Below are 26,908 nucleotides of genomic sequence, written 5' to 3' on the forward strand. Positions count from 1 at the left end.
GTGGTCATGTATGGATGTGAGAGTTGGACTGTGAAGAAAGCTGAGCGCCGAAGAATTGATGGTTTTGAATTGTGGTGTTGGAGAAGACTCTTGCGAGTCCCTTGGACTGCAAGGAGATCCAACCAGTCCATTCTAAAGGAGATCAGTCCTGGGTGTTCATTGGAAGGACTGATGCTAAAGCTGAAACTCCAATACTTTGGCCACCTCATGCGAAGAGCTGACTCATTGGAAAAGACCCTGATGCTGGGAGGGATTGGAGGCAGGAGGAGAAGGGGATGACAGAGGATGAGATGGCTGGATGGCATCACCGACTCGATGGACATGAGTTTGAGCAAACTCTGGGAGTTGGTGATAGACAGGGAGGCCTGGCGTGCTGCGATTCATGGGGTCACAAAGAGTTGGACATGACTGAGCGACTGAACTGAACTGAACAGTTTTACTTATTTTTTAATATTTTAAGCTATTTCTTTTTAAAAATATTCATTTATTTGACTGCTTCGGGTCTTAGTTGCAGCCCTCTGGCTTCTCTCTAGTTGTGGTGCGTAGGCTTAGTTGCTCTGTGGCATGAGCACACACACGAGGGATCTTAATGCCCCTACTACGGATTGAACCTGCCTCCCGTGCATTGGAAGGTGGATTCTTAACCATTAGATCAGCAGGGAAGTCCTACCTATGAATATTTTAAATGCACATATTTTTCAACTTTGCAATTCCCTATTTTCTAGAGAAATATTCAGGCAGGTGTACACACGGACTGTATACCGTACATGGTTTTCCACTGTGGCGTTGTTTGGAGTAGCAGAAATTGGGATACCCTGCTAAGGATGAGATCTGTCCTGTTGCCTTTTCTCTAGTAAGAGAGGTGCTGGGGAAAAAACGCTCTTGGAATCACAGACCTTATAACCTTATCATTCCTTGGGCAGCCTGTCTTTGGAAGATCAACCACTTTGGAGCCACCGACTTCAGAGACAGCCTCCCTGCTACAGTCTAGGAAAGAGATTATCAGAGGCCTGCCTGGGTTTGAAAAGAGAAGAGGGTTTGAAAAGAGAAGTTGCCTGACCCCCTATGGGTCCCCAGGGATGGAAAGGAAGTAGTGGTGGAGGCTAGAACTTGTCCCATCTGGCGTCCCCAGGCAGACTGACACATGGGAAGCAGCTCTGCCTGGGACCTGAGGGACGAAGGCATCAGGAGCTCCCCAGCTGAGCTCAGCGTGGAGGGATGGACGTTCTCCTCTCCAAGAATAGCAGCAGCCTGTGTGGGGTCTTGGTCAGTACATTCCCACGCCACCTCTGTGTCCCAGGGGCATCTGCTGGCCTGTGAAGTGAGAAGTCCTTCTGGTTAAGGAGACCCACGTCCTCTGCCCACTTGGGTGTACCAGCACCAAGGACGGCTCCCTCTTTGACTCTGTAAAGGAGAGCTTCGAGGATCTGGTAGGACTTCCTGCTGGTAGGCACATGGGCACTGGAGCTGAAGAAAGAAGCAAAAGTGCCAGAGGATGTGCCCTCAAGATTGTGGAGCAGGTGCTACCACTTTCATAACTACTGGTCAACCAGCGAAGATGTGGTTAGTATTTGAACAGCACTGGCTGCCAACAGTTTGGAGAGACCTACCTTGGGTCTTATGAGGCAGTTGAAGATGGCAAGCCCATAGCATGGATCTCTATTGTCTATACATTTAGGTGGTGAAAACCAGCTTACCAGCCTAGTTCCACAGTGAGATTGAAGGCCCTTGAAGCAGAGGTTTGAACCCCTCCTGGTTCACTGCTTGGCACAATTCAGGTGTCCATAAAGTTGCTTTATTGGTGCCTGTCTCTCTTTCTTCTAGATAGGAGTTTATGGTAGCCCAGAATTGATCTCTCATAGCCAAAAAAATCAGACACGCAATGCTTTACTCTTGGGAACCTGTTTTGAAGTAGGTAGTGTTTTATTGTCCAAATTCTTCTCTTTTAACCCTCTAATACTTGGTGATTTAGATACCTCATAGACATTGAAAATTAGAGTGAAGGTATTTTATTGACCTTTTTATTGACAGGTGTAGAGGTTATAAGTACTCCATGTTCTCACAGTGACTTTCAAAAAATACCAGAAAGAGTACCATTTATCAAAGTCCACCAGGTCTGCTATTGATAAACTCAGCAAATTTACACATCACAGCAAAACTGTCATGTTAATACCAGGGACCAATGTGTCCCTGCTTCCAAAGACCACACACACACACACACATGTATTTCATGCCACCGAAATCGAAATCAGTGAAGGCTGATCTCTTTGAGAGAGACAGCAAGTAATGGAATTCGGAAAGGCAGAAACTCAGCCTGCCTGTGTTGGGACTGTCGCTTGTCACCTGGCTGGAAAGATGTGACCCTCCCTCAGTACTCTTCTTTCTGGAGCTCAGCAGGAAGAATGAATGTGAGTTTGCAGTCACACCTGAAACCTGATACCTTCAAACCCCATGATCATTATCTCAGGGCAGCAAGAGGGTCACCTACATGATCCAAAGCACACCTGGCCAGATCTCAATGGGTTTCTCTGTACCACTGCCCACGTCTCACTCAGCTTTCTGCTGCTGTGTTTGCCTTCAGGCCAAAGGTCACCATAGGCTGCTTCCTCCCTCTGACTGCCTGCTGGCTCCAAAAACAAATGCATTATTTTATCAACTGTCTGGCAATTCTTTATCTACTCACACAAACTCAAAAGGGCTTTTTTTCCTCCACCTTTTGCTTAGAAGCATCTAAGGTTCTTAAGTAAACTGGAGATTTTTTTTTTTTTTTGGCTTCCTAGTTAATGTCAACCTTTGGGCTGTATGGACAGAAACAGCCTCACCAGACATGAACCAGCAAATTCTACTCCAAGTATACACACAAAAGAATTGAAAGCAGGGTCTCAAAAAGACCTGTATGCCAATTTCACAGCAGCATTATTCACAGTAGCTAAAACATGGAAGCAACCCAAGTGTCCACTGATAGATGAATGGATAAACAAACTGTGGTGTGTACTGGAATATAATTCAGCCATAAAAAGGAAGGAAATTCTGCCATCTGCTACAGCATGGATGAACCTTGAGGACACTGTGCTAAGTGAAATAAGCCAGTCTCAAAAAGACAAATACTATATGATTCCACTTCTAGGAGGTACTCACAGAGTAGACAAATTTCTAGAGACAGAAAGTTGAATGGTGGTTGCCAGAGCCAGTGGAAAGTAGGGGGTGGAGAGTTAGTGTTTTATGGGTACAGAGCTTCAGTTTTATAAGATGAAAAGAATTACAGATACATGGTGGCCATGGCTGCAAAATGTTATGAGTGTACTTAATACTACTGAATGGTACACTTAAAATGGTTAAAAATGATAAATTTTGTTATGTGTAGTTTACCACAATAAACTTTTTTGAAAAAAAAAATAATTTAGATAGCCTTTTCATATCTGGGGGTAATTGTAATAAATTTTCTTTTCAATAAAACTATAAAAATGCACATCAAAAAACAACAACAAAAAACACCAGGCATTGACCACCACCTCATATTAAGCACCCAGCAAAGCCTCCCGGACTCTGGGGAGCTGGGCTGGCTACTGAGAATCCCCTTGGACCTGTTAAAATTCAGATTCCAGGTTTTGTCCACTGGGATTCCACTTCAATGCGATGTGGCAACAGCAATCTGTCTTTTTAAAGTTTTCCTGAAGAGAATTCTGAGTTGCAGTCAGTACTTTATCTAGATGATTCCAGAAGTAGAAGAATGATAGTTTAGTAATTTCCTTAATTATTCTTTCAAGTTAATCAGCAAACACGTGTCAAGCAGGTAGGACGCATAAGGCAGTGGCCAATGCTAGGAAAACAGGACAAATAATAATATGAGTTATTTATTGAGCACTCACTAGGCACAGAGGTGAAATAACTTTTAAAGATCCTCACAGCTAGTAAATCTGACTCCAGAGCCCGCCCTGTTTACCCCTAGAAAACAGTTCCTACCTTCAGCAAGCCTTGTGAGTGAGGTAGGGGTGTCACTGAAGTTACCATAATAAGAGGCAGAATGAAACAAGTCTTAAATTGAGGTGCGAAAGCAAGTCCTGGGGTAGGAGCCATATCTGGGACCAGAGTTTGGACTCCGGAGATTATTTTCACCAGTGAAAGGACTGTGAAATTCCCCAGCCTATTCTGGAATGGAGTCACGGAGAATCAGCCCCTCTGACCATGAGACAGATCCACAGTTTTTTCTAATGGATCTTTCTTTAAGACATGGTCCCAAACTACAGCCCAGGTACCAAGGGAGAAAGCTGGCTATTTCCACTTTTCAGTTTCTAAAACCTCTGGATTTTGTAATGTGCTCAGGGTGGGAGTTGGATCAGACAGGGAAGTGGTCAGAGGAAAAACTGCAGATTCTGAGTTTTCTTTCCACGTGGTGCCTGCAACCAACTCACCCAGAGGCTGTGATTCAGCGTTAGAGACAGCTGTCCGTCAAGGTGGGACTTAACAGCAGGAAGATGATCCTGCTGCAGGTGCCTAAGCAGATATTATTTAGTCTGAATTAAGGCTTCAGAGGTTGAAGATCATTCCTAACTCAGAAGAAGTTCTTCTATCCTGGCAGAGACACTGTATGAACCCCACAGTGACTGCATGTCTTCAAAGATGTCAGGCTCTGTGGCTCTAAAGAAACTGGTCAAAAAAAAAGGCATCAGTGTAAGATTCTATTTTGAGGAGGTGTGAAATGCTCTATGGGGGCTTCTTTTTTTTTTCTCTTTTTTTTTTGTCCTAATCCATTAGGTATTAGAGAACTGCTCCAACCTAAACATTTATTTTAGCTTTCATCATAGAATTTATGATACTAATTTATTGTTTATTTTATTGCTCTTTCTCTTTCCCTTTCAATTGTTGGTTTTTTGTTTTTTTTTTTTTGTCTGTGCTAGGCCTTCCTTGCTTGGCGCAGGCTTTCTCCAGTTGTGTCAGTTGGGGGCTACTCTGTTGCAATGCTCGAGCTCCTCTTGTAGCAGAACACAGGCTCTAGGCATGTGGGCTTCAGTGGTTACAGCATGCAGGTTCAGCAGTTGTGGTACACGGGCTTAGTTGCTCCTCAGCAGGTGGAATCTTCACTGACCAGGGATCGAACCCTGTCCACTGCATTGGCAGGTGGATTCCCTACCACTGTGCCACCAGGCAAGTCCTGCCTTAAGTTTTAAGTTACCTACCTTAACAAGGCTAAATGCTAAATGTGTACAATTAACTTGAAGCAAAGAGAGACTTAAGATTTGAAAATAAAAATTCTGATTGTAAATGTCTTTTTCCCCATTACTTTGGCAGCTATTTCAATGTATATGTAAGCACAATGCCTAAGTTCTATTTCTTTCCAAATAAATAAAATGGGTGAAATACAACTCCTCAAATCTAATTTTGATATCCTAAATCAGTGCTTTCATAGTATGTATGAATTTGAAGCATAAAATGAAAAAAAAGGTTGCTTCTCTTCTTCCCCCCATCAAAAAAAAACCCCAAAACAATGCACTCACCCTTGCAGACATTTCATAGGTGAAATGGAAGAAAATAGGCCCAAGGAGATGTTGATTTGGGGGCTTATTTAATAAGATCCTGGTGGCAAAGACAAGTGAGGGTCCACCAGAGATTCCTGCCCCAGTCCCCTCCCCAGAGTAAGGCTGCTGCTGGGGACCAACTACTCAACCAGGGGCTACACATGCCAGGACCCCTGCATCTAAGAGGGCCACATGCTTCATCTTTGCCAGTGGAACATAAACAGAAGAAATGGGCATCTGTTCTGGGCTGAGAGAGTTAAGAAGCAAGTGTGCCTTCACTCTCTTGCTGCCAGGTGCCCTCTGACGACTGAGAATGACAGGGATCCAGAGGAGGGTAGATCCACGGGGGTATGGAAGCCTGGATTCTCAGCAATACCATGAAGCAAGCCAGCCCACCAGGAACACGTGCAGACACTACACTTAGCCTGTTAAGCCGCTGATACTTCGTTACAGAGGGGCTTCCCAGGTGGCACAGTGGTAAAGAATCTGCCCACCAATGCAGGAGATGCAGGAGACTTAGGTTTGATCCCTGGGGAAGATCCTCTGGAGGAAGACATGGCAACCCACTCCAGTATTCTTGCCTGGAAAAGACTGGACAGAGGAGCCTGGCGAGCTACAGTCCATGGGGTCTCAGAGTCAGACATGACTGAGCGACTAGGCACGCATTTTGTTAGAGTGGGCATGTTAATTCCAAGGTGCTGAGACTGGGGACTGGAAGAGGGAGGAAACACTTATTAGTGAGTTAAGAGGCACACTGGGTAATAAATACAATTTTTTCTTCTATGGAAAACTCTGATTATCATCTCAAATGTCTAAAATGCTAGGCAGGTATGTAGTGTCATACTAGCGTATATGAACACCTAGGTCATTCTTATTATGTAACAAGCACACTCTATTCTAAGCACTTATTCTAACTCACTTAGTTCTCACAGATTTGCGAGGTAAACAATTATAACCCCCATTTAGCAGATGTGGAAACTGAGGCCCACAGAGTTTAAGCAATTTGCCTAAAGTCACACAGGTAGTAAGTGGCAGAGGCAGGATGCAAGGCCAGGCAGCTCTGTTCACACTATACACACACATCTCACAGTGTGAGTGGATAAAGGTGGATGAAGCTGAGGCAATCAGTGAAATCATGTCCAGTCTCAAGGGGTCAGCTACTCAGTGCCACTCACACGTATTGTTGACCTTCCTATCTTTCAAGAAAACTCAGAAAATCCAAATTTTATGTGAAATCTCCCAATTAAAAAAAATTTTAACCCCCTACAGCCCAAACAAAGCATATCAGCAGACTGCATGTAGCCCGGGGCCAGGCCAGCCACTTGCCATTCCTGCTTTCAGAACAGCTGTCTCCAAGGACCACACTGTCTACCGCTTGTCCAAAGGCCCCCGGGGAATTCTGGGTCTGGAAGCCAGAAGAAGCGTCAACTCTGCAAACAACAGCTCCTTCAGGCCCGCTGATATGAATAATTAATTTCTGTTTTCTCACTGCCAGCCCACAAAGGTTACCAACAAGCCCGGCATTCAGGAAGAACACCATGCCCTTCTGAGACAGTGAGGACAGGCGTGGGGGTCCTGGGGGTGCATGGGGAGCCCCATAATGAAGTCCGGCATGGTGGCCTGGGCTCAAAGGGAGCCTGTGGCTGCGGGCACGGGCCTGTGTGCGCGCTCCCCGCCTGGCTGCCTCCACGGGGCCATCAGAGCGGCCGAGAGGCTCGTTAGAGACGTGACACTCTGTGGCCTTCTCGGCTGACTGTCAGCGGGAAAGGGCTCTGAATTCCTCGAGATGGTTTAAAATAAAATAAAAAGGCACAATTATGCAGCCAAACTGAAGGCAAGGCAGCTGCATACAAAGCAGGGCTTTCTTCTAATAGGACCACAACCTCAGCTCGACAGTGCTGAGCCCTCACCTTCCTCCCCAGCCTGCAGCTGTGAAGCATCCGTAATTGGACGCTCCACTGCTTCAGCTCTTGGATTATTCAAACTGCAGGATTTCCAGGAGCCTCGGGTTTCAATTAAGGATATGACCAGGCAACAAGATGAGCACGATCCTCTTACCATCTATTTCATGCACATATTTCATGCGCATGGCCAAACCAGTAATGTCTGTGATAATAATAATAATAAAATTAGCCAACATATACTGTTTACTACATGTCAGGTGCTAAGTGCTTTATATATCAGGTTATTTAATCTTCATACCAATTTAATTAGGTATTCATCATATTATTATCATTCTCCAAGATAAGGAAACTAAGGCCCCCAAAATTTCAGTTAGCTCAAAGTCACACAGCAGTTAAGTGGCAAACTTGGGAATCAAGCCCAAGCAATGTGGTCCTAGACCGCATGCTCCTGAGCACCATATCAGTGACTGTACACTTATGCAGAGCTTCTTGTATGCCAGACCCTATGCTACATATTTTCCGTATATTATTTCATTTAATCTTTATAACATCAGGTGAGATATGATTATCTCTGTTGTATAGAAAAGAAAATAGGTTCATAGAAAAATGAAGTAATTTGGTTAAGGGCACAAAATAATAAGCAGCCTACAGCCTGGATCCAAAATAGGTTCTTCTGATTCAAAGCCAAGCTCTTAAAACCATTGGTACAGAGTCCCAGCCCATCTAATTTACTAGTGTTCATGAAATTAGGCCTGGAACATCAGCTAGTCCAATCACCTTATTTTAGAAATGAGTAGCTGTAGCCTGGAAACATGAAGATTTAGTGGCGAGATGGAGTAGACTAACTTTGACTCCAGAAAGAGCTGGGCTCTAATCGTAACCCTGTTCCTTATTAGCTGAGTGACTCACTGGGTAAGTCACTCATTGAGTGACTCAATGTTTCTAGACATTATTATTATAGAATAAGAATAATAATACTTAGCCTCATGGGGCTGTATTGATTAAAGTATGTGTGTAATATATACTTCTACTAAACACTCAGAATGGCGAAACAATATCATTATACTCAGGTATTCCCAAATTACAGACTGATAGTTTCAAAAAGTCTATTCTTTATGACTTGAAATAATAGTATAAGTGGTTGAGTAGGTTGTGAGGAAGGCCCCCCAAATCTAATCAACAGACAAAGATGCCGGAAAATTGCATTGTACTTCTGGAACTTTTCTGAGTGTCATGCTAATTCCAAATGTGCCAAATCCCTGTGCATTCCATTGTCATAAATAAGTTAATATTCTACTAGAACAATGACACTGTGGTGGACATGACTGATCACACATGCATAATCCACATGGTTTTAAACTTCTAGTGTCCTTTTCATGATTTTGCATCTGGAGCAATGGACCATTCTTGTCAGCAGTGCACAAATATCAAGATTGGTAATGCAATCTAGCTACATTTTGAGGGTCCCTATATTTGGTTGCCATGATTGGCACAAATATGCCCATGTGACCAGTTCCTCATAAAAAGCCTCAAAACTTTTATTCTAATAGCTTTTTGGTGGTATCTTTAGGATTCTCTCTCTATATAGTATCGTGTCATCTGTAAAAAGTGACAGCTTCACTTCTTTTCCAATCTGGATTCACTTCTTTTTCTTGTCTGATTGCTATGGTTATGACTTCTAATACTATGTTAAATAAAAGTGGTAAGAATGGGCATCTTTGTCTTGTTCCTGATCTCAGAGGAAATCTTTTCAGCTTTGAGTACAATGCTGGCTGTAGGTTTGTCATAAATGGTCTCTATTATGTTAAGTTATGTTCACTCTATACTAACTACATTGACATCTTTTACCATAAATGGATGTTGAATTTTATCAAAAGCTTTTTTCTGCATCTATTGAGATGATCATATAATTTTTATTTTTTAATTTGTTAATATGGTTCATCATATTGACTGATTTGCAGGTATTAAATCATTCTGGCTACCTTGGGATAAATGCCACTTGATCATGGTGTACCATCCTTCTAATGTACTGTTGAATTTGGTTTGCTAATATTTTGTTGAGGACTTTTGCATCTATGTTCATCAATAATACTGGCCTATAATTTTCTTTTTCTTATTGTATCTTCATCTGGTTTTAGTATCAGGGTGATGCTGACCTCATCAAATGAGTTCAGAAGTGTTGCTTCTTAAATTTTTCAAATACTCTGAGAAGTGAAGTGAAAGTCACTCAGTTGTGTCCAGCTTTTTGTGACCCCATGGACTATATAGTCCATGGAATTCTCCAGGCCAGAACACTGGAGTGGGTAGCCTATCCCTTCTCCAGGGGATCTTCCCAACCCAGGGATCAAACCCAGGTCTCCCACATTGCAGGAGGATTCTTTATCAGCTGAGCTACCAGGGAAGCCCTCACTTTGAGAAGGGTACATGTCAATTCCTTAAATGTTTGGTAGAATTCACCTATGAAGCTTCCTGGTTCTAGACTTTTGTTTATTGAGAGCTTTTTGTTGTTGTTTTTAATCACTGATTTAATTTCTTTACAGGTAGTAGTCTGTTCATATTTTCTATTTCTTCCTGATTCAATCATGGATAGTGTATGTTTCTAGGAATTCATCTTTTTTTTCTAAGTTTTCCATTTTGTCAGTGCATAATTATTCACAATAATCTCTTGTGATCCTTCATATTTTCTCTGGTATTGGCTGTAACTTCTCTGTCTTCATTTCTGATTTTACTTATTTGGGTCCTCTTTTTCCTTTGATGAGTCTGGCTAAAGCTTTATCAGTTGTGTTTATCTCTTCAAAGAATTTGGTCTTAGTTTCATTGATCTTTTCTACTTCTATAATTTAATTCCATATAGAATTAATTCTATATTTATTATAGAATTAATGTAGTTTTATATTTCATTTATTTCTGTTCTGATCTTTATTATTTCTTTACTTCCATTAACTTCAGGTTTCATTTGTTCTTCTTTTTCTAACTCCTCTAGGTATAAAGTTGGGTTGTTTATTTGAGTAAATACTAGAATAAAATATTATTACCATAAACTATGTTTTATTCTGTCAATCAAATAAAATAATTTGCATAGAGGTAATCTATTCTTTATGGTTAAAAAACAATTCAAACCTGAGATTCAAACAGACTGCTTTGAGGGAAGATATTCCATACGTTTCATATTAATAGTTTGCTGTTAGAACATTCTAACACGGCCTCAGACAAGGAAGGGCATCAAAGGCCTGTGCTGGACCTCTGTGGGGTCTGTTGATACACACATTTTTTTCTTGCTTTTTCTCTGAATCCTCTGTAAAAAAAATCTTAGTCATGAGTATAGTCTGCTACTGAGTCTTATAAAGTAAAAGTGAAAGTCACTCAGTCAAGTCCAACTCAGTTCAGTTCAGTTCAGTTCAGTCGCTCAGTCGTGTCCGACTCTTTGTGACCCTAATTCTCCAGGCCAGAATACTGGAGTGGGTAGCCTATCCCTTCTCCAGAGGATCTTCCCAACCCAGAGATTGAACCCAGGGCTCCTGCATTGTAGGCAGATTCTTTACCAGCTGAGCCACAAAGGAAGCCCAAGAATACTGGAGTGGGTAGCCTATCCCTTCTCCACCAGATCTTCCCCACCCAGGAATTGAACTGGGGTCTCCTGCATTGCAGGTGGATCCTTTACTAACTGAGCTATCAGGGAAGCCTGAGTCTTATAAATCCTTCTAGCAAATCACTGAATGAAACAATGGTGAAACTGTTCAGCCATTTCTGACATTGTTTTTCACACTTTTGAGACCCACCCTCTCAAATACATAAACAAACAGCTATGGTTACCACTTGGCCTTAGTGAGAAGGGAACTTGGAGATTTCCAGGACATTACTTTGATTTTTGAGGCTCAGGGAGCCATTCTTCTGTATGAATATAACTCAGGTGTTTGTATCAGTCAAGATAAATGAGGTAATGCTGCAGTAACAAATAGCACCCAACATTTCAGTGGCTTAAGATAACAATAGTTTATTTCTTACTCCAGGACATAGCCACTGAGGGTTGAATCGGAGCTCTGCTCTGTATTGCCCTCCCTCTAAGACCCAGGATAACGGAATTGCTAGTGTTTGGAACAGCATATATTGCAGTAGCCAATGAAAAAGAGTGCTCTGAAGGGTCTCACTCCAACACTAAATGGTCTGGTTTGGAGGTTGCACACATCATTTCCATTCAAACTCACTGGTTAGAACTAGGCAAACAGTCCTACTCATTTTGAAAGGAATCATGAATATAATCCTACCTACCGTGTTCCTAGACAGCAAAGGAGAATCTAAATATTTAGTTTATGGTCTTAATGACAAGCACAAATCTTCATTAGCTGGGGAAGGCCTAGTTGGGCAGATCTGAAGTATTGCATTGACCACCTTCAAGAAACAACACACTCCTATCAGAAAGAGGGATGCAAAATGGCCAATTCTCGATAGGTAGGGTAGATATGGTAGCAAGCCAGAGGGCACATTTCAAAATCTCCCTGGGGTGTGTTTGAAATGGTGATGTTTGAAAATGGCTTCAGGAAAAAAACACAACACAGCCCTTGAGAATCATAAGCTCTAGAATACATCACCAATTGGTCCTACTGGTCCAAAAAAAAAAGAAGAAGAGGAGAAGGGGAAGTAAAGAAGAAGAGGCAGAGAAAATGAAAAAGGTGTTAAATGCTAAAGACCCCAGTAGTCTGTCCATGAAATTCTTACTTGAAAAATAAACAATCTTTCTCTTGTTGTTTAGTCGCTAAGTCATGTCTAACTCTTTTACGACCCTGTGGATTGTAGCCCACCAAATTCCTCTGTCCATGGGATTGCCCAGGCAAGAATACTGGATGGGTTGCCATTTCCTTCTCCAGGGGATCTTCCCAACTCACGGATGAACTCGTGTCTCCTGCATTGGCAGGTGGATTCTTTATCACTGAGCTACCAAGGAAGCCCACAGTCTTTCTCTTATTGTTCATTAAATACAATATGCCAGCATTGTGTTAGAGGCAGGAATACTAGAATTTTCTAAAATGATCATCTTCTAATGTACACAATTTAGGGACTTGAAATCCAGCAGGGGAACAGAGAGGCAAACCATTTTAATCCATTTTACAACTGTTCAAATGAATGTGCAAGTTCAGGCAAGGATTGTGGGGCCAACACTGCACTGGTTTTCCAAAAGCCATTCACAGTTCCCCTTCTCCCTTAACATTCTTTACTATAGATGCTGAAGACTGAAAATTCGTGATTCTCTAAGCCCTCCTGGCAGCTCAGGCCATTCTACTCAGTGTTGGCCAATAGCATGGAAGTAACAGTTGCTAGGTAGGACTTGGGGGAAAGTCTTTTAAAGGGCCAGACAGCTAGTATGATCACTTCAGTCTGTCTAATCTCATTCGATTTAGGAACTAGAATAATCACTTTGTCTTTAACACAGAAGATAACTGGGGCTGGAGGAGAAAGGCTAAGGGCAGAACAATAAGTTATGGCAGTGATTTAGATTAGAGGTAATGGAATAAACCTCTGCATATTCACGAACATTTATAAGCACCTCCTATATGTCAAGAACTATGATATTCTGGGGCTACAGAGACAAATAAGATACAGGTCAGTATAAGGGTGCCTCTCACCATGTCAATCACATTCCCAGGGCAGGAATGAGGGATTTTCTGCCCCCTGCTCCAAGTTCAGGCAACACAAGCAGGGATGGGGCCCAGAGAAATTAAAGCCACCCCCACTCTGCAGCAATTCAAAGGGACACCAGGACTGCTACAGTAATGGAAAGAAAGCGACTTAACAGGCAATGCTCTTTTTATGTACATATCTCACCCAAACTAGCCCTGATGTTGCCCCAAATCCGGTCTAGTTATTTTAAATCACTGCATGTGGCAAATTAGATGAAACGGCACAGTTGTAGGAGAAGCCTGGACTCAAAACAGTCCCACTTGACTGGTGGGAAAGGTCTAGAATTACAGAGTGACGATTATACAACTTGGTGAATACAGTACAAAACTCGACTGTCCATTTTAAACAGGTGATTTTTATGGCATGTGAATTATCTCTTAATAAAAGTAATCAATTAGTTAATTATTTGGATGGGAGAATAAACAATCCCACCACTTAGCCCTAAGCAAACTTGGGCTTGTTGGTTAACAGGTCTGTTTTCTCAACTGCAAAACAGAGAACAGTATCACCTCTTTTATAGTAAGAAAAGAACAGTAGACTGTTCTGAATATTAAATGTGATCACATAGGTTAAGCATCTAACACAGTGCCTTGCAGGTAGTAGAAGCAAAATATCTTCTAGTTTCTTTCTTCCTAAGTGCCAATAAAATTTTTAAAACAATCATTTTCACAGCAGCCGCAAGACGCGACATAAGCTCTAGGCAACCTCCCTTCAGACAGTCTTATCTCAGGCAGACAAGAGCAGGGATCAAATGGGAAGACAGGAACACGAACCAAAGCTCTGCTCACTGCAGAAAGACTGCAGATTTACTCTGCAGCTCCGCAGTGCAGAAATAACGAGCGATTCACGCAATGGAAAAAACAGCTACACAGACAGAGCAGTGGTAAAGAAAGTCGGTCAGGCACAGACATTTCTGCTTATAATTCTAGTTTAGAATCCAAACAGAATCGTTTCCTAAATAGCCAAATCCACCTCAACACTTGGTCAAGTCTGTGTGGCCACAACACCCAGCCCTGATGTTTAGAGGTGACCCAGATCCCACTCTTGCTATGGTTCCTCAAAACCAGACTGAACCCAAAACAAATCTTACATAACCAGAATCGTCGGGCACAGTACCACGCTGGAATTTAAGTCTCCACTGAGCTTCTCCTTTGTGACTCTTAGAAAATCAACCGGCTACTTATCAAGGGAAGATCCCCTAGAGAAGGAAATGGTAACCCACTCCAGTATTCTTGCCTGGGAAATCCCATGGACAGAGGAGCCTGGCGGGCTACAGTTCATGGGATGACAAAAGAGTCAGTCATGACTTAGTGACTAAACAACTTATCAAGTACCTGTTGTGCACCCAACCTTGTGAAAGATAGATACTGTTGTGAGGGAGAAAAAGAATAAGCCATGATCCCTGCTTCGAGGAGCCAGCTAACCTCTTAGTTTGAGAGCAACACTTCAGAGTAAACATATAAAGGCATCGTGCCTTGCACAGAGCAGTGGTTCCGTTGTTATTTGTTCACTGGGTCAATGAATCAATAGATGGCACAATAATAAAACAACTGTGTAAGTATGGGGCTCACTCGAGGAACCACAAGATGGGTTGGAGGACTTGGAAAAGGCTTGTGCCAGAAGCTGCTAGTTGCCTACTCAATATCAATTCTTCCATTTTTCCTTGCAACAGAGATCCTATTTTATTTGAGGTGGCCATATGCCCAGATAAAATACTACATTTCCCAGCCTCCCTTGTAGCTAGAGATGGCTAGTGAACTCTAAACAAAAACTGTCAAGAGAAGCTTCTAGGAAAGTGCCTTAAAAGGCAGACCAACAGCTGCTACTCAGTCTTATGTCCTTTTTCCCTTTCTTCGAATTCATGTCTGAAACAAGAATGTGATGGCTGGATTTCCAGTAGCTATTTTGGACCATGAGGAACCTTGAGACAGAAAAGCAAAAAGAAACGTAGATTCCTGACAATTATAGGCTCGCCATTCTCTCCCTGGACTGTCTGTCTCTAGAATTCCTTTATATGAGAGATAAATAAACCTCTATCTTGCTTTTGGGGGGTTTTGTTGAATGCAGCAAACCCAAATCTTAACTAATACAAGTTTCCACAGAAAAAGCCAGGCCTTAAAGGAAGGACTCACAACTGGGGAAGAGAAGGAGGGAGGGCATCTCAAACGCCAGAAAAATCACTGGAGAAGACACTGACAAGAATGGGCACTGGCCGAAGCCGAGAGGCTAGAGAACAGGAAGTAAGGAGAAGACAGGTGATGGTTTTGCAGTGGAGACAGGGCTTGACTGGGGAAGGATTAGGGACCACAGATTTGCTCCCTCTGAAGGAGCAAAACATCACTGGACCTGGAGCGAGGTAAGAAAGGAGAGAAAGAGGCAGATGAAGAGGCTTAGGGAACTTTGTTCCATGAAGAAATATTAAGTGTGAGCTGTGGCCTGGGTCAGCCGACTGAAAATTCCTGGACTTAAGACAGTAACAATAACACCATCTAAGATTTATTAAACACTTATGTGCCCTGTTGTGTGCGTATGGACTCTACACACATTATCTGACTGTGGCTTCATGACAAGAGTATCATATAGTCTTATCATTATCACCCCCATTTGGCAGACAGGGGATTGGGAGAGATAGAGTCAGTAACTTGTCCAAGGGAAGCCATACAACCCTGCAAGCTGGGCAACATCCAGCCCATTCTTCAGAGGCGGAAAGTGTTTGCACCATTCTTTCAAAGCCAGGAAAAGGTATGAAGATCCTGAGTTCAAAACACAAAGATCCAGAGACTTCCCTGGTGGTCCAGTGGTTAAGGCTCTGAGCTCCTAGTGCAGGGGGCCCGGGTTCGATCCCTGATAGGGACACTAGATCCCACATGCTGCAACTAAAAGATCTTGCGTGCTACAATTAAGAACCCATTCAGCCAAATAAATTAATTAAAAACAACAACACACACATACACAAAGATGCAGAGTTAAATACAGAGCCAACTGCTTTGTGAATAGACTCTTCATCAGAAGAAAAACAGATCAGAGGAATGGAAAAGTTTTCAGGCTTGGGTGCATTTACTACTTGTAGAGGAGGAAGACTGGAGAAGGCAATGGCACTCCACTCCAGCACTCTTGCCTGGAAAATCCCATGGACAGAGGAGCCTGGTGGGCCGCAGTCCATGGGGTCGCTAAGAGTCGGACTAGACTCAGTGACTTCACTTTCACTTTTCACTTTCATGCATTGGAGAAGGAAATGGCAACCCACTCTAGTGTTCTTGCCTGGAGAATCCCAGGGATGGGGGAGCCTCGTGGGCTGCCGTCTATGGGGTCTCACAGAGTCTGACACGACTGAAGTGACTTAGCAGCAGCAGCAGCAGAGGAGGAAGACATTGTTAACAAGCTCACCCACACCTGCCTGGCTGGCTGGTGTTCGTGAAACGTAGACAGTGCTGATGGTGGAATAAGCATTAGAAAACCAAGCAAACAGTGATGCCATCCACGTCACTTCGGTTACAAATGAATTGTAGCCAGCCACCAGCTCCTGTATCTCTAACAGTTTTTTTAATATCTCTCCACAACAGGGAATGGGGGAAAAAAATTATCACATCTAAGGCTGAAAATTTTGAGTTAAGACATTCAGACACAGCCACCAAACACAAGAATTTCTTCCTGAAGCAAAAATCTCATTAGTCACTAATGGGAAGAGAGAAAATAACCCATCAGATTACAAATAAACTAGGTAACATGAGTACCTAGTAGGAAATGTATTTCCCATGAAGATTAAGAATAAAAAGTCTCTCTTGGTAGCCTGGCAGAATCTGATGCCAGGGCCTCCCAAGTAGAGAAATCTGGAAATCTACACCAGGCTCAGGAAAGCCTTACATATTGGAAGCTAGAAAGTGTCAGCTTTGTAAGACTGATCCAAGTTCCATGCTGTCTCCACTACAAGCTGTTTGAGGCTGGGTAAATGTCTTCACTTCTCCCAGCCTCCACATATTCATCTGCAGAGTGGGAAGAATAACTTCCACCCACTAAATGAGGTTAAATGAGAGAGTCTGCTGCACCTGTTACTATGATTTCGACAGGACTCACATCTTAAGCGTTCTCGGCTTAAAATTCCAAGAAAGAAAAGACCATCGGCTACAATGGAAAGAGCCCCGATCTGGCTCCTAGACCCTGCTTGAGGGTCATGACCGTGTGACCCTGAGGTTATTACTTTTAGGGCTCGAGGATCCTCATATGACTGGGGAGGCGCAGGAAGACTCTCAGACCAAATCTAAGATCCTTTCTCATTTGAGGCCCTTGCATGTCACTGAGGTTCTAAATGACAGGCCTTACTTAGTCACTCATTTCAGGATTTAACAACTGGAAAGTTGTTCCTTTATCTAAAAAGAAGCAAAAAAGTTTCTACCCTAGAAGCAAAAAGGCCAACGAGAACCTTGAGGGTAGGTCACCGATTTTTGCAGTCTTGACCCTTAACACAGACCTGGCACAAAGCAAGACTCAGATAAATCCTTGTTGAGTGGAATGGATGAGTAAATGAAGGAAGGATTTTTGAGGGCCGGCAAAAATAAGACTGTTTGTCCTCCACTAAGCCAAGTTTAATGCAAGCAAAAAAAAATGTTACCAATTTAAAATATTAATGATATTTACTTCGTCATCTGAACGACGATCAGAATACCAGATGAATGGTGCTGCCAATCAAAAGGACGCCTGATGTGGGCTTTTGCTGGGAGAGTGAGTGCACTTTGGTCCATGTGTGGCAGAGGGGACGCCATAGTCTACAGAAGGAACACATAAAGTTTGAAGAAGGACATGTCACCCAGGGGGCAGATAGCAGGGGTGATACAGAAGCATGCCAACATGAAAGTGAAAATACCAGGGCCTCCACATGTGGCTGGCCAGTTGTTGGGAGCCCAAGAGCTCCCAGCTGAGGCGGGGAGACCTAAAATCTAGCAGGCAGACTGCTCGCCTGTGAGGCCAAGTCCACAAGGAGTCCCATGGGCAAGCGGCAGCCCTCATGGTTGACCTCAGCAGATGAACTGGGGTCTGTTGGGGACTTTAGTGACAAAATAATAATAATGAATATACATATATACACACATATGCATTTAAAGGTCAGTGTGTGAATAAAGTCGTCAACTCTTTAAGTATTTTATTGTATGTCATTTTCATAACTACCCTGAGATGTAAATGCTATCATTGGAGGCAGTATAGCTTGGTGTTTAAAGGCACAAACTTGCAAGTCAGACTGCGTGCATTCAAATCCTAAGTGCCACTTAGGGTAACCTTGTGGGTTACCAAGGTACCCAAGCTGGGTGACCCTGGGCAGGTTTATTTAAGCCCTCTGAGCCTCATGCTTCTCATACATAAAATGGAAACAGTAGTAGGGCCCGTCTTATGAAACTGGTGTGTGGTATACATGAGTTAACACGTGTAAAATGCTTAGAACAGGAACAGGCACAAAGCAAGCCCTCAGGAAGCATTAGCTATTCTTGTTATTTCTGTTACTAGAGACTGAGATGTAGAAAGGCCAGCGGCTCGTTCACAGCCTCACGCCTGCTGCGGGGCTGAGCCTGGGCACACACGTGGGTCTGTCTTCACAGCACATGTGACCCAACACGGCTGATTCTAGCTCTGCAGTCCCCACCCCCACCCCATTCGCATCGCCGCCTTCATTCATGCCATCCATGGCCTCAGTACCAACAGGGCAATAAGATGCTAACTGGAAGATACTAAAAGAACTAGTATTCTAGGGATTTTCCTGATGGTCCAGGGGTTAAGAATCCACCTTGCCATGCACTGCAATTAAGACCTGTGGCAGCCAAATAAATAAACACTTTTAAAAAATAAAGAAAGAAGAACTGGCATTCTAACTCAAAGCCTGATTTGTCTATTATGTGTAGAACAAACTCAAATGTGTCTTGGTATGGGGGTCTGCCGCTCAGCTGACAGAAAGCGACCCTTTTCTAAGGAGGAAGGCACTTCTGCCTTTGGGCCTTTTTATGTGAGGTCTCACGTGCTCTCTCTCCTTGAAACTCTGAGAGGAAAGCAAAGCCTGAATTGTGCAATAAAACCCGATGGGGTGAGGCTCTCTAAGTAGTGACAATGGGCATGATTCCTGGTGGGGAGGGAGGAGCTTAAGGGCCAATCCAGCCAGAGAGCCTCATAAGCCAAGATCTCCACCCTGCCCTGGGTCCTGCCCTCCTTCTGGAAGGTTCTAGAAAGAGTCAGAGCCTGGCTAGGAAAAAAAAAAAAACCACAAAAACCCAAACCACCTGTGATCCAGAATGATCTGAGAGTGGAAAGCTCTGAAGCACTGACTCAAACAAAACAACCCAGAGTTGTAGTTAGTTGTAGTTTGTTAATACTATGGGTACTTATTATTGCCAGGCCCTGTTCAAAGCCCTCTAGAAATGATATCCCATTTATTCTTCATATCAATGGTATGATGTCACCTGTGTTTATTAGTCCCATTTAACTGATGAGAAAACCAAAACACAGAAAATTCAAATAACTTCTCCCAAGGTCATACAAGCAGTCTAGCTTCAGAGCCCACGGTCTTTATCAGCATTTTCAAATCTTTAGAACCAGCCCTTAGCATGAAATACATTCTACATCAGCACCCAGTATACATTCACAAGTATACAGAACCGAAACAAAGTTTTAAAGTAGACCACTACTCACCATTACTGTGTGCAATGCACTCTGATGTTTTCCATTTTATTCCATTCCATAAAAAAAAAAAACTATCACTCAACAAATATTTATGGAACACCTATTATGTGTTAGACACTCTTAGGCTTTGGGGCTATGTCAGTGGATAAGAGATAAAAATCCTGGCCCTTTGGAGCTTGCATTTTACCAGAGAGAGAGAATGAATAAGATCCACGTGCAAAATTGTAGCATCTGAGATGGTAATTTGGCAAGAGCTATGGAGAGAAGTGAAGCAGGGAAGGCCAAGGGCAGGCAGCCAGAGAAGGCCTATGACGCTTTCTCTCCCCATCATGCTGATTCCAGTGGGCTGGCTGTCACCCACAGCTGGAAAAGCCTGTCCTCTAACCTCTCTACTCCAGCGCCCTCTGTATGTCTGAAGGCTCTTCTGCCTAGACTCTGTGCACGTGACACTCGTATGTGACCACGTGCACGCGTGTATACCTGTTATAGGAGTGCATGGATGTTTTGCATGCCTGTATGAATATGCATGTCCACCTCTATTCGCTTCCTCACTGGGAAGGTTTGGGAGACACGAGGCAGGGCCCCCACACGCAGCTTTCCAAGGGCTCCCTACACAAGCCTGCCCTGCAGAAGGGTCCTGGAATGGAGCCTGAAAACCAGCCCAGGCACCATGAGCCAATGCCATGAGTGCTAGACATGTGCCCTGGCTGGAGTCCTCAATTCAGAGGAAGGGAAATTTTTTTTTTTTATCGTTGGTCCACCCAGAGAGACCACCTCTTGTAAATCGTTAGGGCAGAGGGAATTAGTTCCCAACCTGAATCAAGGTGCTCTATGTGCTAGAGTGCCCTTAAGGAGAGAGGAGAGAACAGAAATCAAACCACTACTTGGGGGAAAAGCAGTGCATCAGGCACACCTGGCAGACTGATTGATGTGGGTCTGGGGGGAGACGGGATTGCAGCCAGCTCTAAAGCAGCCCTGGGCCCCTTGGGTAGTCTCTATGGAGGGCATTTGGAACTTGGCACTAGAATGAAATCTTCAGACTCTAAGTTAAAGGAGGCACATAAAAATGTTACTAGCATGGGCAGCAAAAGCATTGCCTATGGGAGAAGCAGCCAATCTCTGCTAATGAATAAGCGTAATTGATCACAACAGATGACTTGATGGCCCTTCCAAATGTGCTTTTAGCAAAGTGGACAGTTTTTCATTCAAATGCAAGCTCACCCAGATAAGATCTAATAATGGAGATTTTGGAAGAATCCCAGCATCAGTGATTTCTTTCTTTCTTTTTTTTTTAATCCTTCACTGAACAGGGAAAACATCTTAAGTTCCTGGCTTGACCCAACCAGAGGACAGTTTATACTTTCCCTATGGCTGAGGAGACTCTGACAGTCCCTGGGGCAGCAGAGGGTTGGTCACAGGACAGCCCACATTCCTATCTGTCTTCTCCTCTTGGACCCCTTTCCCATTCTTGACCTGTGGGGAGCTGGGTGGGCAGAAGACTGCATTCAATTCAATACAATCATCCATTTATTCAATAAATACGTATTGAGCAAAAGACCCTGATGCTGGGAGGGACTGGGGGCAGGAGGAGAAGGGGACAACAGAGGATGAGATGGCTGGATGGCATCACCGACTCGATGGACATGAGTTTGGGTAAACTCCGGGAGTTGGTGATGGACAGGGAGGCCTGGCGTGCTGCGATTCATGGGGTCTCAAAGAGTAGGACACGACTGAGCGACTGAACTGAACTGATATGCAAGGCACCGTGCTGACCACTGAAAGGGGATTCCACTGCAAGATGGCTAAGCCCAGGTCCTCAGAAGAGAGGGCAGATATGAGGAGAAACAAGAAAATGACAGGAGGCCCCAGGGGAGGTCCCAGCTGGCTCCAACAAGCACTTAATCTTTCTGAGCTTAGGTTTCCTCCGTTATCAAAGGAAGGCCCGGCTGTAGGCATGATCTCTGGCCATTCTGCCAGCTCAAAAACTCTATGATTCTAAGCCCTCCCCTTCCCACTCAGGCTCCTAGGAAGCTGACAGACCAGGCGCTGCCTTCTAGGAAGGAGACAGTCAGCAAAGGAAGCGGGTGCTGAGGGTATAATGGACCTTTCCCAACGTGAGCGCTTCCTTCATTTTGGCCAGAACACAAGCTACAGGCTGGAGAAGATGCGAGAGCCGTTCAGAAAATTAAGTGGAAGTTTGAGACTTCCATATCGAGGAATCTGGGGAAATGGGAACCGCTGGAGTCTGTGCAGGGAAGGATATCAGTTGTGGCGCCGAGGAACCTAGCCGACCTGCGAGGATGAGTTGGAGGTGGGGTGGCGGTGATGCTGCAATGAAGTAGAAAGGCTGAGGCCCCAAGTGAAAGATTCCTCCCACGGTGTGGTCGAGGGCATCATCTTTTCATCCCCTGTCATCGTCATAATGTTTATTTTCTCAAACTCGCCCAACAGAAATCCACTTTGCACCATCATTTTTAAGTTCTACAAGTGCCTTCAAGGTACACACGTAAATCATATCTCCCTTCTGCTCAGGCGTCTGAGGCCAAACAGGACCATCAGGGTGTGCCAGGAAGGGGTGGGGGATTCAAGATACAGGATACAAGAGGCGAGGATGCACACAGGGGTGCGCCTACCTGCAAAGGAGCCGTCCTCGTGGTCGGAGCTGTTGCGGCTGCAGTCACTGCCCCTCTCGGGCGAGCTGTGGCTGGGCGAATCCCGCTCGGGCAGCCCTAGGAACCTCTTGCGCCGCCACTGGGGGAGGTGCTCGCGAGCCCGACGCCGGGGGGGCTCCTCTCCCGCCGGGGGCGAGCCCCGCCCGTCCTTGGCCTCTGCCTCCAGTTGCTCCAGGTCCCGACCCCCGCGCACCTGCCGCCGGCCCCCGAGGATCAGGTGCATCCAGCGATGGGAACCGTACGCCCGCGCCGGCTTTTCGGCCTCATCGCAGGTCCCGAGCCGGCAAGGGGCCACAAGCAACTGGCTGAGGGCGAATTTCTCGTTCAGATCCACCATCTCGAAATCGTGGTCACTGCTGTCGCCCCCATCGTCCGCGCCCGAGGCGGCGTCCGCCTCGCCCTCCTCCGAGCCCCGCCCCGCGCGGAGCCCGGCTGACCGCTCCTCTCTCCGGGCGCCGGGAGCCGTGCCATGGTGGCCTGGGGGCGCGCAGTCCTCCCGGGGCCTGAAGAGGAGGCGAGGCTGCAGGAGCTGCTGGTGGATGGCGGCGGTCAGGCTGCGCACCGCGCCCCCGGCCCCCGCCGCCCCGGGCCACGTGGGAAGGTCCAGGCACGCGTAGGGGGGGCTCTCGGTCTTGGCGGCCACGGCCGGGTCGGGGAGCGAGGGGCCCCGGGGGTCTCCATCACCGCCGCCCAATGCGCCCTCCTCCTCGCGCTGCGGCCGCGGCGGCGGCGGCGGCGGCTCCCGCTCCGGTCGGGCCGGCGCCTGTTCCTCCGCGGAGGCTCTCCCGCAGTCGCCGAGTCCGCCCTCCGGGCGCCCGCAGCCGAGGTCCCGCTTCTCCAGGGCCGCCTGCAGGTAGACGGCTTTGAACTTCTCCTCGGCCAGCACCTGTTGCAGCCACTTCAGTTTGAGTTTGCTGCGCTCCAGCTCGCGTTCCATGTCCAGCACCGAGTCCAGCTGCATAACGGGCACCTCCTCCCCAGGGAACTCGGCCCGCCAGTGGCGCTCAAAGTCCTGGGGGTCCCACATGCCGGGCGCCCCTTCGGGCCTCCGGGGCCCAGCGCCTCCGCGCGCAGCGGGTTGGGGTCGCGCCCGGCTCTCTCCGCGCTGACGCAGTCGCCTGCTCTTCACTTCTGCTCCAGATAGAAAATAAGGGAAAAAATAATAATAATAAAGTTTTTTTCCCCTTCCGCCCTCGAGCCCTTTTCTTCTTCTGGGTTTCGCCTCCCTGACGTCAGCGGCCACCGGCGGCGGCGGAGGCGGGGGCCCGGAGGCCCTGGGTCCGCCCCCGGGGGCAGGACGCGAGGAGCCCGCGGTCTGCGGTCGGGGCTCAGTGCCCGGCGGCCCCCGGGCTCCGACGTCTGGAGAGCCGCGGCGGGGGCGGAGCCTCGCGGGCGCCTCTGGGCGGCGCGGGCAGCTGGCAGGCTGCGAGAGCGCCCGGCGGAGCGGGCCTGCATAGCAGCCCACCCCGTAGGCGGCCGCCGTGGGCCCGACTCGCACCTTCCCAGCCAGTCCCGTTGCGCAGCTCCCGCCGCCGCCGGCGCAGACCGCACAGGCTCTCCGCTCCCGAGCGCGGGGCCGCGAGGCCGGGGAGGCGAGAGCGGCGGGGAGGGAGCGCGCGGGGGCGCCCTGGGCCGCAGCCAACCTTCAGCCGCCCGGGCCTCCGCAGTCTCGCCTGTCCGGGTCAGGGCGGCGCCTGGGACCGAGAAGGAAAAGGTGCGGGAAAGGTGGTGTGGCCGTGCGGCGAGGGCAGGTGTCCAAGGGAGCCGTCGGCGAGCCGGCGGGGTTGTCCCTGCCTTGGATTTATTGAGCGCGTTGAACTACTAACTCGGGCCTCCTGGGGTCTCAGACGGTAAAGAATACGCCTGCAATGAGGGAGACTTGGGTTCGATCCCTGGGTTGGGAAGATCCCCTGGAGGGGGGCATGGCAACCCACTCCAGCATTCTTGCCTGGAGAATCCCCATGGACAGAGGAGCCTGGTGGGCTACAGTCCATGGGGTCCCAAGGAGTCGGACACAACTGAGCGACTAAGCATACACACACAATTAACATGTCCAAAATCACCAAGCTCCTTAATCCAAAACGGGATGAGACTGTGTAAGAGTGTGTGTGTGTGTGTTTGAGATCCGTTAAAGCTTTCTCTCCACTGCTCACTAGAGCTTTTCAGGGGAGACACGGGCAAGGATGACAGCTCCAAGTGGCTCTGCTTAGAGGCCCCTGTGACTTCAAAGCTGAGGATACCCCCGTGTGACTCCTTGTGACTGAATCAAACCAGGGCTGGCAGGGGACTTAGACGCTGACCTGGGCGTCTAAGAGGACCCTCCACTTTGCTTCCTCTTTGTGGCCTCAACAATTCCTCTGAAGAGAAAAAGAAAGGAGCTGGGGACCGGGGGCTGGGCTGACACTGGGAGTGGGGCAGAGGGAGGGCTCCCGCCTCACCACCTCTTCACACTTGGCTGCACCCCTTCTGCAGGGTCCTTGGTGAGGTCCCACTGTCTGCGGAGAGAGGGCCTGATCAACTGTCTCATGCTCTCTACAAGGGAGGACCTTGTTGGTGACTCACATTTTCTTCATTTTAAGGATGAGGAATTTGATCCTGTAAGAGGCTTAAGTGACTTGGCAGCTAGGAATTCTTCCTGGCCACAGTGCCCTTTGGGGACTGGAGTTAAACTCAGTGACCCCTCCTCTCCAAGTTCTCACCACTGGCTGCTCATATAAACCATCTGAACAGACCATCCTTCTTCCACCTTTCAATCCCTTTCAGGCTGTCCCTCAAGGCTGGTTAATGGGAAGATGTCAGAAAGATATTTCTTAACCACAAATGGGGCTTCCCTGGTGGGTCAGCAATAAAGAATCCGCCTGCAAAGCAGGAGACTGGGGTTTGTTCCCTGGATGGGGAAGATCCCCTGGAGGAGGGCATGGCAATCTAGTCCAATATTCTTGCTTGGAGAATCCCATGGACAGATGAGCCTGGTGGGTCCATGAGACAGATGAGTCCATGGGGTCACAAGAGTTGGACATGACTGAAGTGAATGAGCAGGCATGCAACCACAAATGAGATAGTGTCACTCTTCTGTTCAAACCCTTCCCCACCCCCCACCCCCACCCCGTGGCTCTTCACACCTCCAGGACGGAGTCCAGACTCCTCTCCCACAAAGGAGATCTTCCCACTTTTGGTCTCTACCCACCTCTCTGCCTTCCTTGTAGGCTTAAGCTTTATCAACTCCATGCTGTCCCCAAAGACATCTTGTTCTTAAAAAAAAAAAAAATTATTTATTTACTTTATTTTTGGCTGTGTGAGGTCTTAGTTGCAGCACGTGGGATCTTTCCTTGCAGCACGTGGACTTCTCTCTATTTGTGGCGCTCGGGCTTAGTTGTCCCGCTGCTGCTCTTAGGGTCCCAAATAGGGATCAAACCTGGGGGCCCCTGCATTGGAAGGCACTGGACCACCAGGGAAGTCGCAAAGACATCTTGTTCTTAAATGTACCGTTTTCCTCTTCCTTAGAACTCCTGTCCCTCCACACAGGCACAACTACCTGCTGCCTGGGGGCTCCAACTCTCCGATACGGCTGTATCTCTGAGAAACCTTTTCTGGTCCCTCTCCCTTCTCTTTATGTCACACTTCATCTTATACAAAGCTTTATCTTTTTGCCCTTGTTCCACTTTATGGCAATTATCAGTGACATCTTTGTTTCCCTTTCTTTCACAGCTGCTCTCAAGGTCAGGGATTGTGTCTTTTCCACGTGTGTATTCTTGCTGCTTCTTGCAGAGCATGATTGAGAGATAGCTGATAACTGTTGAATGAAATGAATGAACAGGCAGATGACTGGATTCTCACCTTGCAATTCCTACTCCAATTGTGAATCACTCCAGGCTGGGAGCTAATGTGCTTCCCACTGAGACTTCTCAACTCTGGCATTTCCTTCCTGGACAAAGTCTGTGTTTACTCAGTTTTCCAACATTCCTTTTCCCTTTTTCTTTCTTTCTTCTTTTTTTAATTTAGTGTGTCACTGGTATGACTCATTACTGTTTGTGACCGATTGCCATGGGGAAATGGATATGTTTTCAAATACGTGAGTTGAGTGTCCAGCTCCTGTGATTTCTCAGTCCTTCACCTAGTCCCTCAAGCTGCTGCTTTTCTCCCACCTTTGTTTCATGTTTTGAAGACACTGTCCCTACCTTCTTGAGGCCACCACTATCTTTGTCCACTGGGAGGGACTGAAGCGCTTTCAGTGTCCACAGCCAGCCAGCGCAGGGGTTTTCCATCAAGCAGCGTTCACAAGCATCTTGGCCTCTGTTAAGATGATGGCATCCAATCCAATCACTTCATGGCAAATAGATGGGGAAAAAATGGAAACAGAGACAGACTTCATTTTCTTGAGCTCCAAAATTACTGCCACCGGTGACTGTAGCTATGAAATTAAAAAAGATGCTTGTTCCTTGGAAAGAAAACTATAACAAATCTAGACAGCGTATTAAAA

At 46.3% G+C, this 26,908-nt stretch overlaps 1 protein-coding gene and 1 long non-coding RNA gene across 6 annotated transcripts in view; both read right to left on the reverse strand.

Annotated features, from left to right (window-relative positions):
- ABR (ABR activator of RhoGEF and GTPase) overlaps window positions 1-23,551 on the reverse strand; it is a 188,327-nt gene extending 164,776 nt beyond the window's left edge. For 2 of the 5 annotated variants that reach the window (XM_055577018.1, XM_055577019.1), the window contains exon 1: window positions 22,390-23,550. In XM_055577018.1, the coding sequence (XP_055432993.1) occupies window positions 22,390-23,455 (1,066 nt within the window). In that variant the 5' untranslated portion in view covers window positions 23,456-23,550. Of the gene's footprint in view, window positions 1-22,389 lie in introns of all 5 variants that reach the window. The other 3 variants (XM_055577015.1, XM_055577016.1, XM_055577017.1) reach the window with 3 other exon arrangements.
- LOC129649525 (uncharacterized) lies at window positions 1,994-22,381 on the reverse strand. Its single transcript, XR_008713141.1, has 3 exons — window positions 19,766-22,381; window positions 4,413-4,647; window positions 1,994-3,820 (listed from the first exon to the last, which is right to left on the reverse strand). It is a non-coding gene; the product is annotated as an uncharacterized LOC129649525 (long non-coding RNA).
- Window positions 23,552-26,908: the final 3,357 nt, after the last annotated feature.

The sequence above is a fragment of the Bubalus kerabau genome, chromosome 4 (genome assembly GCF_029407905.1).
Source record: "Bubalus kerabau isolate K-KA32 ecotype Philippines breed swamp buffalo chromosome 4, PCC_UOA_SB_1v2, whole genome shotgun sequence".
In the NCBI taxonomy this organism is placed as follows: domain Eukaryota; kingdom Metazoa; phylum Chordata; class Mammalia; order Artiodactyla; family Bovidae; genus Bubalus; species Bubalus kerabau.